Here is a 13,494-nt window from a genome sequence, read left to right as displayed (position 1 = left end):
GTCTCTTCCAACTCTTTGATTCTATGAATAAATATTCAAGTGATACTTTTGCCAGCACCTTCCTCCAAAATAGAGCCTATAGTACCTGGTACAGCCTGAGCATTCATTATCTGGAATTCCAAAATACTCCAAAATTGTTCACATGGCTGGGTGAGTAGTGGCAGCTTTGATTTCTGAACGGTCAAATATACATAAATGTTATTTAATGCACAAAAATATTAAAAATAGTGTATAAAATTACTATCAAACATAGTGTAAGGTCTATATGAAACATAAATGAATTTCTTTTTAAACTTGGTGACCATCTCCAAGCTGTACATATATGCAAATACTGTTCTGGAACAGCTGTTCCAGGAGCTCAAATTTTATTTGCTTTGAATTAAATGTTGGTTTGCAATCCCAGGCTTGGGATTTTGCAGCAGTGTAGCTTCCTATTATAGTTTGCAATCATAGGGCAAGCCACCTGTCTCTTATAGTTCGGATCCCTGGTCCCGCCCCTCTCTGGGTTTTTTGGAGGGAAGGGGCCATTTTTCACTTAGTCTCAGAAAAGGAAGTCAATGAAGAAGATGTATACAGACGTCCTCCTGTACAAAGGCTTCGTCCCTTAAGACTTTCCGGGGGAGAAGAGTCTTGAGAGCCTCTAAAGATTCCCAAAGGTTCCGAGGAAACAGCCTTACAGCCCTGAGGAATTCCGAAGGGAATAACAGCTCTAATCATCAAAGCAGTTAAATGATTACAAGGCTTTTGATAGGTTCGCTCGGCGTTGAGATGCAGTTCAACCCGGTAGTGAATCCACATCAATAAGGTTTAGGTTCACAGCAGCCTGGGAGGAGCTAGAAAGGGGAATTTTCCTTTAAACAAGGTTTTTTTTTAAAGATAGTGCCTGTTCCCTGTGAACAAGATTGCAAGAGCCAAGAGACGGTTAAAAAAGCTTTACAATACCTGTTTGTTCATCAATAAAAGACTGTTATATTTAAGCTCAAGCCTCATAAAGACTGTTTAATAAGGGAAATTTCTCTAAAGGCTTCTTTTCGGGGGCCCTGGCTTCCCGCTGGATCCAAGCCATACATCCTCTCTTAAAGGCATTTCATTTCAGGTCCAGTGGCGACAGAACAAATACAGGTATTCCAAATTCCAAAAAGTCCTAAACCCAAAACATGTCTTTTTCCAATTATTTTGATATGGAATGTTCAACTATACACATTTATGCTAAGAATTTGAGGTGTTACACATGGTGTCTCTGAGTGTTTCCCCTGGAAAACCAACTGGAATCGTATAACCAAACTTTCATTAGTTGTTATACTGTTATAAAGATGTCAATGGTAGTACACTCATGCTATAACTATGGCATAAATCCTATAGCTAGATCCACTCAATAAATGGGTCTACAGTAGGATCACCAGGGTAGAATCCCCTTCTCTCCCAGGTCAAGCTTTATTGCATTGTTTACTGCAGACATGCTGCAAAGACCCAACACCGAAGATCTATTTTTCTCCAATCTTACTTCACCATCCACCCAGTGTCAATGCTAAAAGAGAGAGAGAAACCTTAAGGTAGACAGAAGACAAAAAAACTTTGAAAAAGGTATCTTCTTTGTCTGCTTTGTTAAGTGGGGCATGCCTGCACATATATACATACCATTCCCTAGGATTAGCAACAGTGTTTAGATCTATTTTTTCATGTGTGTAGCCACTATATATAGAGAGAGTGGGGAGGGAGGAGATTAATGAATGAATCGAGTATTAAAACCGCTTTTAATGAAGTGGGTATTTTCGATTTTTAGCAATGGGAAAGGAACTATTCAAACCACAGAAATATTGAACCGTATGGCTCTGGCAACTTCAAAGAGTAGAAGCAAGCACCATTCTGGACTATTTAAGTGTGCTGTTATTGAAATATTTGAAGAACCCAACCGCTCTTATTATTAAAAACATGTCACACAACTGCCAATCAATCTGATTGTCTGATTTAAAGGCACACATAAAATGCTTTAATGAGAGTTCGTAATTTTACATTCTTATGGAGATTATAGAACAGATATACTCCATATTTACTCGAGTCTAATGTGGTATCAAATCTAATGTGCACCTCAATTTTCAACACCCTGAAACCCAAAAAAGTATTTAGCATATTACGCTAATCTAATGCACACTCTAATTTTGAGAAGGTAGTTTAGTCAAAAAAGGTGAGCATTGGAATCGAGTAAATATGTTATAATCAGATATAATCAGGTGAATGCATAAGCAGACATACTTTAAGAAGGTAAGGTGGCTAGCTGGACACTGACAGCACATACAATTGGTCATTCACACCCACAGATTCTGCAATTCAACAATTCACAATCTGAAATTATTTCAGAAAAAAAATCCAAAAAGCAAATTTTGATTCTGCCAAAAGGAACACAATTTTACTATGCTACAGATTTGGCTTCCACACAGGGTCCTTGTACCAAAGTTCAGTGGATGCCAACTGTACATTTTCCCTTCTTAAGACTCACAAATAATAGCATAAATAATTAATCGTAATAACTACAGCTGTTGAAGAACAAAGAAGTAAAATTTTCAATACTGTATAATTAAATAAACCACAATTTATAAGTGGTGAGGAACCACACTTCACAATGGGAGGAGGGTTGTTAAGTGCTGTCAAATCATCTTATGGCAAACCTATGAGAACAAGCAATCTATTGGAGAACCCATCTTTACTGTAATTAGAAACATTCACTGGGGGGGGGGGGGGGGAGAGACTACAGCAGTGGATACAGGCCTCCCAAGTCTCCATGTGGGCTAATGCTATCTCTAAACCCACAGCAATCGCACTTGAAAAGTGGTATTAAAATCATTTATGGATTCAAAGTCAATTTGTTAATTCAGGGACATAACATATATTCTTAGCCCAGAATTTGGGTCATTCTATAAACCACCGTAGTCTTTGCTTCAAAGCAAAAACCAGGCACATCAGCACCATATGTCATTGCTGTTGCTGCATTCCTCTAAGGCTAAGAGTGTGTACCTTGCCCAAGGTCACCCAGTGGGTTTCCTTGGACCAGCACTAAAATCACTACATTGCACTGTTGCCTCCTGTTTTTTTCCAATACAGAATACCACAGGGTAACAGGAAGAGGCAATTGTTCTCAAATATACTGAAATGGTTCCCAAAACGATCAGCTGAATATTTTATGGGAATCTTTACTAGGAGATGCTAGAGAAACATAACAAAAATAGTAATAATGAATCAGGTTTGTGAATTTTATTTCAGCGGCTGAGTTTAGAATTATTTCTTCCTGAAACAAGACTTCCAGACTTCCTACTATGGGTAGTCACTATCCTCCTCCTTAATAATAGCCTTATCAAATAAAGAAGCAACTTCAAATTAGAACAACTAGGTTATTTCCCTTTTAGGAGTATTCCAAGGCCATAATTTTTACAGAAAGGACACAACCTGATTATTTGTTCATGAGAGTAATCCAAAGAGCTTCCCATACTCCAGGCTCTATCTTCTGCATCCTGTGGAAGTTGGCCATAAACAGTAGTAATAGTGCGTTGTCCGGTGTAAAGTTCAAAAAAGAGTCCAGAGTTCACCAAACACAAAGGAAGGCTTCCGATATTACAAACAAACAAAACTAGCCTTTTCTAAAATCAGTTGGAAGTGCTTCATTATGAAATGAACAAATTGGTACATATGAAACACTCTGGAATTCTTTCTCCTGAGTTCCTCCCATACTACATAATTACAGTGCTATGATTTCACGTTAAGTTTTTTTTTTGTTGTGTCAGGAGTTGAGAAACTGCAAGTCGCTTTTGGTGTGAGAGAATTGGCCGTCTGTAAGGATGTTGCCCAGGGCGTTGCCCGGATGATTTGATGTTTTTATCATCCTTGTGGGAGGCTTCTCTCATGTCCCTCCATGAGGAGCTGGAGCTGATAGAGGGAGCTCATCCGCCTCTCCCCGGATTTGAACCTGCGACCTGTCGGTCTTCAGTCCTGCCAGCACGGGGGTTTAATCCACTGCGCCACTGGGGGCTCCCTTTCACTTTAAGTGCCATGGTTTCATCCCACTGAGTCCCAGGATTTCTAGTTTAGAAATAAAGATTTAGAATTTTCTCCAAGAAACTACAAATCTCAGGATGCAACCATTATAAAGTGGAACACAGCATTACAATTGTGTAGTGTGAAAGTTTTGATTAAGTAAACAAACATCACCAAGAACATGGAGAGCTAACACTGCTCCACTAGCAAAATGTGCTCTTCTTTAGGAAATTACCTGAACCAAAATAAACTAACTATTGATCCACAGGAGTTTTCAGTTTAAGACTCAGTTTTTATCCAACTAGTAATTCCAGTAGTTATTCCACCGGATTAAATGTTGCCGCACATCTCAACATACTACATATTTAACACTACCCATGAAATCTAGAAGGAGAGCTGGTATTGTTTTATTCAGAATGTGTTGCTTCCTTTTTCTCTGTAGCTAGGATGTTTAGCTCACAGGTAAGTGTTCCAGAAAACTATGGAAGCAAGACATTGAAGTTGCTGGTGAGAAAATGATTTTCCAAAGAAGGAAAACTGTTCAGGTCAAGTCAGTAATAAGGGGAAGGCAGAACAACAGGGCTCAACAAGTATATGCTAATAGAGTATGGGCCCCTTATGCATGGTTTCAATATTCATGGTTCCTCTTATCTACAGTTCAAAAGAAATTCCTCTCCAGTCTCAGGCCCCATGTATGATGCCATATAATGCCAATTTTTATAATGCAGTTTAACTTTATTCTAAACTAATATAATGCAGTTCAATGCAGTTAAACCGCATTATGAAACTGCATTATAAAGCAGTATAGAAGGGGCCTGAAAGTATTTTTGGACCTCAGATCCTTCAGTACAATTCTATCATATACTTCCAGCCCAAATACTGTCAAAATATAGGGTAATGGTTCTCAACCTGTGGGTACCCAGGTGTTTTGGCCTACAATTCCCAGAAATCTCAGCCAGCTTATCAGCTGTTAGGATTTCTGGAAGTTGAAGGACGAAACATCTGGAGACCCACAGGTTGTCATTGTTTATGACCCACAGGTTGTCATTGGTCATGAAGAGTTTCTGACTCTTTATGATCTCATGGATCAGCCCACACCAGAGCTCCCTGTCAGCCATCACCACCCCCAGGTTGAGAACCATTGATATAGGTTGTTGTAGGTTTTTCTGGGCTATATGGCCATGTTCTAGAGGCATTTTCTCCTGACGTTTCGCCTGCATCTATGGCAAGCATCCTCAGAGGTAGTGAGGGTTGATATAGGGTTTGCTATTATCCACAAGGACTTGAATGCACTCCCCACAGATACAGAGATCATACTGTACTTTACAATATTGAACACCAGTGGCACAGTGGGTTAAACTGATGAGTTCCTAAACAAAAGGTCGCAGGTTCAAATCCGGGGAGCGGCATGAGCTTCCACTGTCAACCCCAGCTTCTGCCAACCTAGCAATTCGAAACATGCAAATGTGAGTAGATCAATAGGTACCGCTTCAGCAGGAAGGTAACGACATTTCATGCAGTCATGCCGGCCATATGACCTTGGAGGTTTCTACAGCTTAGAAATGGAGATGAGCACCAACCCCCAGAGTCAGACAAGACTGACACAAGGGGAAAACCTTTACCTTTACTTTTACTATATTTTGAAGGTGTTTTCATGCATTGCTTCCAAGCTCTTAACACTGCTTCTGCTTTTGTTTATCACTTGAAACATAAATGTATCTTAAAGCAATGCAGAAGATGAAAACAGATTTGACAACAAGGCATGTGCTTGTTTTTTTCACAGTTCCTGGATTCATTGCTGTTAAGTCATGGGTGCATCTCTCTCTAATTAAAAGATTTTGGTTAACAGGTGACATCAAAAATTGATGGTGAGTTTTAAATATGTGTACGTTGTATTAGGGCTATCTGTTCTTCCATGTCTCAATTTTGCTAATTAAGTCATGCTCTAATTGAAAACTGAAACAAAACTCTCACATATCTCTAGTAGGTGGACATATCTATCACATTCTCCTATTTGAATTCTGACAATTTGGGTAAATTCTTATTAAAAATGAACTGAAATCCTCACTCATTCCTAAAGTGCTTACATGTATACTATATTAAAGCTAATCTTCCTGTATCCATATCTTATGTATGGTATTTTAACAGGGAAAGGGGAAGAGGAAGTGTTTAGTCAGTCCACCAGATCTGCATAACACTCTGTTTTATGTAGATTCTTCAGGGGTCTGACTCAACACTGCCTCTCCTCTCTGCCTGTCAAAATACAGCACACCAAGAAGATTAGCTTTACTCTAGGATTATGAAACATTTTTTCTTCAACTAATCCACCTCTGAGAGAACTATCTGTGGAAAATTAGCTCAGGGAACACAAACATTCTGATCATTTTATTAGATACCCCCAGATAACCACATGGTATGCAACATGAACAACAATTCTCTCGACACATATACAAATAAAAGAAATTTTATTAAATAGCTCAGTCCCAAGCACATTCCCACACAGATGTTTCTATCACATTGTTTGGCCACCTAAGGGAAAGTTACGTTCTCTTGTCGATCTCTTTCCTGGAAGTCTGGAGACTTGGGGACACTTCTATATGTCCTCCTGCTTTGTAAATGTTATCACTATCTGAGAAGAAATTAATTACCCTCTTTCTTTCTTTTGAGATTTTCCAGTGGAAAACACAAAACTTATGTACAGTACTTCACAAATACAGTTCCCTCTGTTACTGAAACAATTACAAAAGATGAGTTATTGCAAACGTGGCTCATTTTAATTGTTTTAACCATGAATAGCTGGATTTAGCTTTGTATATACCGCAGTGTATCACATTGTTTGTGATTTCTGTCATTCTGTTGATTAGCCTATTACTGGAATAAATACAATGGATGCAAGCAGTTATAGAATAAAAACTGTAATAATAAATGTGATGTTTGCTGTTAACTTGGACATACTGTGACCCTATTTTTTCTGGTGCGGGGGCGAGGACTTATTCAAAGGAGGCCTTCCTTTACGCCTGAGGTAAAGTGACTTTCCCAAGGTCATCTAGTGGTTTTCATGATTTAGTGGGGAATTGGACCCCAGACTCCCCGAGTCCATTGGCTTAAATCCCCTAAAGGTACCAGATCCTATCAGATCCTGGAAGCAAATCAGGGTCAGCCCAGGTTAACATATAGATGAGACACTGCCAGAGAACACTAAATGCCATTGGCTATATTTTTGAGGAAGGAACTGCAAAGCCTTCTCTGTGTATTCCTTGCTTTTAAAATCCTATGAAATTCATGTGGTTGCTGTAAGTCGACAGATGACTTGAAGGCACACACATATCGTACCCTACAAATGGCAAAAAGAGCTAAAAAGCCTTCTATTGCACAAAGGGATTTAAGCATATCCATCCCTGAACAGTCCTCTCTGAGAGGCCACTTCCAAATAATGGTTTGCTTCACCAACTAGAGATTTTTTTTAAATGAGGGGTATGGAATTGCTGCCAGTTGTAAGCTGCCTTGAGTCCCCTCTGGGCTTGAGAAAGGTGGGATATAAATATGGTAAATAAATAAATAAATAACACCTACTTGATACTAAATCAAATTGAGGTTATGTCAATCTCTGCCCCAATGGGCATAACCTGATTCCGGTAGAATACATGAAAGACAAGAATCAGCACAGAAAGCACAGTGATCACTATGGTAATATCTAACCAGTTATTTTGTGCCAAACTCCTATAGTATGGCTACTGGGAGATATTTCCTATTATGTTTCTTCACTATGAGATGGTGGAGAAGAGGTTATTTCTGGAGCACTCCAGAAACAAATCTACTTGTCATTCATTTTTCTGAAGCCTAGTCAACCCTCAATCTTCATTTAGGGGCACATGATCCCTGCAAAAGTGAACAACCACATTTTTTAAAAAAACAACCTTTATTTTACCTAAGAGAACACCCCTCTAGGAATTTCTGGGTTGTCCAGCACCATTCTATTGTTAATTTCTGCCTGAATCACATTGGAGGCCAAGAGATTCCAAGAGAGGTGTTCTTTCTAGTAACCTCGAGGTCCTCCACTTCTGGTGGAAATTGACCACAGAGTTGCACTGGAGGACCTTGAGATTCCTGGGAAGAACATTATAATAAAAACCGTAAATATTCAAGTTCACAAATGTGATGCACCAACCATATATGGTATCTGGTGGGTGAGAATATCTCTTTTCAGCAAGAAGATTTTTTATTCATGCCAGGCAAGCTGGAATGTGTCCAGAGGAGGGCAACTAAAATGATCAAGGGTCTGGAGAACAAGACCTATGAAGAGAGGCTTATAGAGCTGGGCATGTTTAGCCTGCAGAACAGAAGGCTGAGAGGAGACATGATAGTCATATATAAATATATGAGGAAAAGTCACAGGGAGCTGGTTTTCTGCTGCCCTAGAGACTATGGCTTCAAACTACAGGAAAGGAGATTCCACGTGAACATTAGGAAGAACTGTGAGAGCTGTTCAGCAATGGAACTCTCTGCCCTGCACTGTGGTGGAGGCTCCTTCTTTGGAGGCTTTTAAGTAGAAGCTGGATGGCCATCTGTCAGAGATGCTTTGAATGCAATTTTCCTGTTTCTTGGAAGGGGGTTGGACTGGATGGTCCACGAGGTCTCTTCCAACTCTAGGTCCACACAATATGAGGATTTTTGATAGTCCATTTGTGGTGAGAAAGTGTGTGCTGAAATAACTACCAATCCAGTCCTTGGCCTCCTTCAACCAATTCCAAAGATTAATACTGACCACTGGCTAATGGCTCTTTACACAGACAGACATCTCTAGATCAGCTTTAAAAGGTCTCCTGGAGGCAGCAGCCCTGCTGCCAAAAGAAGATTAGGAGTATTTTGTCAGCTACGCAGCATGGAAATGGTAAAACCTCAGATGACTTGCAGGCTTATCGACACACTCACACACAAGCCCTGCACCAATTTGACTAACTTGCCTGCTAAATAGAGACAACAAAGCCTGAGCCATTCCAACGGTTGGTATCTCCAAACTGAACTGAATTCAGGGGACAAATGTGTAGGGAGAGCACAGCTCAAAACTGCGAGATTGGGATTATTCTAAATTGGGGTTGATTTCATTGGGCGGCTGTTGTGTGTAATAGATTTTCAACATATTACTCTTTCAATTGAAAACAAGGGATTGTAGAGGTGTTTATGGTGGTAGCATCGCACACATATACTGTACCTCTTATAAACAATAAATGCACTTGGAGCATTGCATGAAATGTCCTGATTCACACGGCCATAGAAAAAGGGAAATGTCACTTTCTTCAAAAGGAGCTACATTCTCCCTCTTCCTCCTCCCTACTAACTAAAGCATTTCTTTCCTAGAGGATTTCCAGATTTATCTGTTTTCCTCACAGAACAGACCCAGTGGTTTCACTGGGATGAGTTGTCAGGCTTTGAATGGGCAGATCACCTGGGCTTCACACATTGCAAGCCACTCAGTCAGGATGGTTTAGGAACAGAAGTGAATCAAGGAGGATACGTCCCTAAAGACTTGCAAGGTGCATCTACCTGCAAAATTAATGCACTTTGACACCATTTTGCCATGGCGCAATGGTAATTAATCCTGGGAGTTGTCGTTTCCCAAGGTGTTCGGCTTTCTCTACCTACGGATGTATCGACACCAGGGATGGGCAAACTTCTGAATCCTGGCAGTTGTCGTTTCTCAAGATCTTTGGCTTTCTTTACCTCCAGATGTATCTACAGAGGTATGAGCAAACTTCTGAATCCTGGGAGTTGTAGTTTCCCAAGATCTTTGGTTTTCTTTACCTACAGATGTATCTACAGAAGGTATGGGCAAACTTCTAAATCCTGGAAGTTGTAGTTTCCCAAGATCTTTGGCTTTCTCCATCTATGGATGGATCTACACCAGGTATGGGCAAACTTGGGCCTTCCGGGTGTTTTGGACTTCAACTCCCACCATTCCGAATGGTGGGAGTTAAAGTCCAAAACACCTGGAGGGCCCAAGTTTGCCCATACCTGGTCTACACTGTAGAATGAATGCAGCTTGACTTCCACGGCTCAGTGCTATGCAATCCTGGGATGGGTAGTTTGGTGAGGCCCCAGCCCTCTCTGGAAGAGCCAGCTAAAGGTCTTGTAAGACTGCAACTCCCAGGATCCCATAGCATTGAGCCAGGGCAATTAAAAGTGGTGTCAAACGCATTCATTCCATAGTGTAGATGACGGAAGGCTTTTATGGGGAGGCAAGAGAAGGGCATGTCATTTCAAGGAGGGGGAAAAGGCCCTAGGAATGCAGAACAAACACACTCCGTTGGAAAGGCTCTCTTTCCAACGGAGCTTCTTCCTAAGGCCAGGAACGGTGAGCTCATTCCCGTTACTTCAGTCCTTAAGGAAGGCATGAGAGAAGCAAAAGCCCCGCCCGACAGACCGAGCAGGCAAGAGGGAAGGAGGCGGCCAAGCTTCGCCTTCTTTCTCCCCACGCCATGATGGGAAGCCAGCTCCGAGCCTCCTCTCCCCTCTGCCCACGCGCAAAAGGAGGCGCCCCCATCCCCCCCCCCAGGGGGGCCACTCACAGTTCCGGATGTCGGAGATGAAGACGGCCAAGCCGCGCATCCCATCGCCTTTGGACACAGCCGGCATTTTGGCGGCGAAGCCTTGGCCGAGCTTTCCGCAATCGGCAGCAGCGGAGCAGCCACGGCCGCCGCTCGGTTTCAGTCTCAGCAGAAGCAGGAGGAGGAGGAGGAGGAGGACCTTTAGCCCTGCAGCCGCCCACGCCACGCACGCGCGCCTCTCCTCCTCCTCCTCCTGCCCACGCTCGCCTCGCCAAGACCCCGCTAGAGATGCCCGGGACACGCGCCCCCTGCCGGGCGGAGGCGAGAAGGCGGCCGGGAAGTTAAGGAGGGAGAGACAGGCAGAAGCCAAGGCACCCGGTCAGCTCTGCAGGGTCAGCGCTGGTTAGCGCTTGGATGGGAGGCCGCCTACGTCAGTGTTTCTCAACCTCCCTAATACTACAGTTCCTCATGTTGTGCTGACCCCCAACCATAATATTATTTTCGTTGCTACTTCATAACTGTAATTTTGCTACTGTTCTGAATCGTCATGTAAATCTCTGGCATGCAGGATGTATTTTTATTCACTGCAACAAATTTGGCACACAGACTGGATACGCCCAAATTTGAATACTGGTGGGGTGGGGGTTGATTTGATCATTTCGGAGTTGTAGTTGCTGGGATTTATCGTTTTGTTTTGTTTTGTTTTGTTTTTAAATATATCTTTATTGATTTTATTTTGCAGGTTAAAAAAATGAATAGGAAGGGGAGAAAAAGAAAAAAAATTGAAGGGGGTTACAGGATATTTACTCTTGACCGTGGGCCAGTTTGTTGGGGGTTCTTCTTTACTGGTTCTTTCCTAGGTTGATTATCTGCTTCAAGTGCTTAAGCTGTTCTTTGTTTTTCCGTTCATAGCATAACCTTCATCTTCTCCTGTTTCAGAAAGCTGGTTAGTTGTGGTCACGGGCGCGATTGGTGGGGACGAGAGACAGGGCCTTCTCAGTGATTGCTCCCTGGCTATGGAACTCCCTTCCTGGTGAGATCAGGTCAGCCCACTCCCTCCTGTCCTACAGAAGGATGGTAAAAACCTGGCTGTGGGACCAAGCTTTCAGGACAGGGCAATAAATCGGAAATAGGAAAGATTACCAGGCCGATTAGATTTGCCACTGATGACTAGGATGGTTTTAGATGGTGCCTTTTAATATTGAGATTAATGTTTTTAATGTTTATGTATGTGTATATGAATTTATGTCCCGGCATTGAATGTTTGCCATATATATGCTGTGCTCCTCCCTGAGTCCCCTTCAGGGTGAGAAGGGTGGAATATAAATGTTTTAAATAAAATAAATAAATAAATTAGTTGTGACCAGTCTGTCGCTTTTCTAGTTCTGTTTTGGTTGTGAGCTAGTTGTTGAGTGAGTAGATTCATTTTCATGATCTCTATCATTTTTATCAACCATTCTTGTCTTGTTGGGATTTCTTCTGTTTTATAGCGCCTTGCGAGTACTATTCTTGCAGCAGTTGTTAAATAGGTGAGGAGGATGTCTTTATTCTTTTCCAATTTTTAATCCATGATACCCAACAAGAAGAGTTCTGGACTAAAATTTATTTGTTCTTGAATTATTTTTTGGATTGCACCGTGAATTATTTTCCAATATTTCCTTACTTTGTTACAGCTCCACCACATGTGTAGGAATGAGCCCATCTCATCTTTGCATTTCCAACATTTTGCACCTAAGTTCTTATAACATTTTGGTAAATTTTCAGGTGTGTGATACCACTGGTATTGTATTTTATATCAGTTTTCCTGTAGTTCATATGAATAAGTGAATTTTATTTTAGTATTCCATATTAATTCCCATTCACTGAGTCCTATTGTGCGTCCAACGTTTGAGGCCCACTTTGCCATGCAGTCTTTGTCTGTCTTTTTTTCCTGTGCCCATTCTGAGAGTTTCTTGTAAATTTTGGAGATGATTTTGCTTTGAGAGAGCATTATTTTATCCCAGACCGTCTCCTTTGCCATAAAGCCTCTTTTCTTGTCCACATTATAATGTTCTCTGATTTGTCTATATCGGAACCATGAAATGTGCTTAAACTTTTCCTTTAATTCCTCTTGCGTCTTTATCATAAAGTTCCCATTTTGTCTCTTTAGGACTTCTTTGTAAGGGGGCCATGATTCTCCACCAGATTCTCTTCTTTGGTCAGCTTCAAGTTGATCCAAAGTGGGGGTTTTTTGGTAAAAGTAATCCTTGGGATTTAGAGTTCACTTACAATCAAAGAGCATTCTGAACTTCACCAACGATGGAATTGAACCAAACTTGGCACACAGAATTCCCATGACCAACAGAAAATACTGGAAGGGTTTGATGGGCACTGACCTTGAGTTTTGGAGTTGTACAGTTATTCTCCAACATCCAGAGAGCACTGTGGACTCAAACAATGATGCCTCTGGAACAAACATGAAACGAATACTCAATATGCCCAAATGTGAACACCAGTGGAGTTTGGGGGAAATATACCTTGATATTTGGTGGTTGTAGTTGCTGTGATTTATAGTTCACCTACAATCAAAGAGCATTCTGAACCTCACCAATGATAGAATTGGGCCAAACTTCCCACACAGAACCCCCATGACCACAGAAAATAGTGTGTTTTCAGATTGTCTTTGGAGACCCCTCTAACACCTCCTCACAATCCCCAGATTGAGAAAAACCGGCCTATGTACATAGCCTTGGAGTTGAGACATGCCACTCCAGGGCTGGGGGGGGGGGGGGGGGGGAGGGGGAGGAATTCACACACACCCATTTTTTCAGGTTTTTTTTAAACTGTTTTACTCATGAATTTTAACCAAATTAAAATGAAAATTAACCAAATCCCCCTGCTAAGTCTATGAGAAGCAAAAATTAAACAAGCCCCCTTCAGAACT

The 13,494-nt window shown here is 41.4% G+C and overlaps 1 protein-coding gene across 2 annotated transcripts in view; it reads right to left on the bottom strand.

The window, feature by feature from the left end:
• Window positions 1-10,840, bottom strand: part of AP2A2 (adaptor related protein complex 2 subunit alpha 2) — an 82,712-nt gene extending 71,872 nt beyond the window's left edge. For both annotated transcript variants that reach the window (XM_060769023.2, XM_060769032.2), the window contains exon 1: window positions 10,593-10,840. In XM_060769023.2, the coding sequence (XP_060625006.1) occupies window positions 10,593-10,659 (67 nt within the window). In that variant the 5' untranslated portion in view covers window positions 10,660-10,840. The remainder of the gene's footprint in view (window positions 1-10,592) is intronic.
• Between the last annotated feature and the right edge of the window lie 2,654 nt (window positions 10,841-13,494).

The sequence above is a fragment of the Anolis sagrei genome, chromosome 1 (assembly GCF_037176765.1).
Source record: "Anolis sagrei isolate rAnoSag1 chromosome 1, rAnoSag1.mat, whole genome shotgun sequence".
NCBI lineage: Eukaryota > Metazoa > Chordata > Lepidosauria > Squamata > Dactyloidae > Anolis > Anolis sagrei.
The sequence above is the reverse complement of the archived record's forward strand: the minus strand, read 5'-3'. Positions and strand labels throughout refer to the sequence as shown.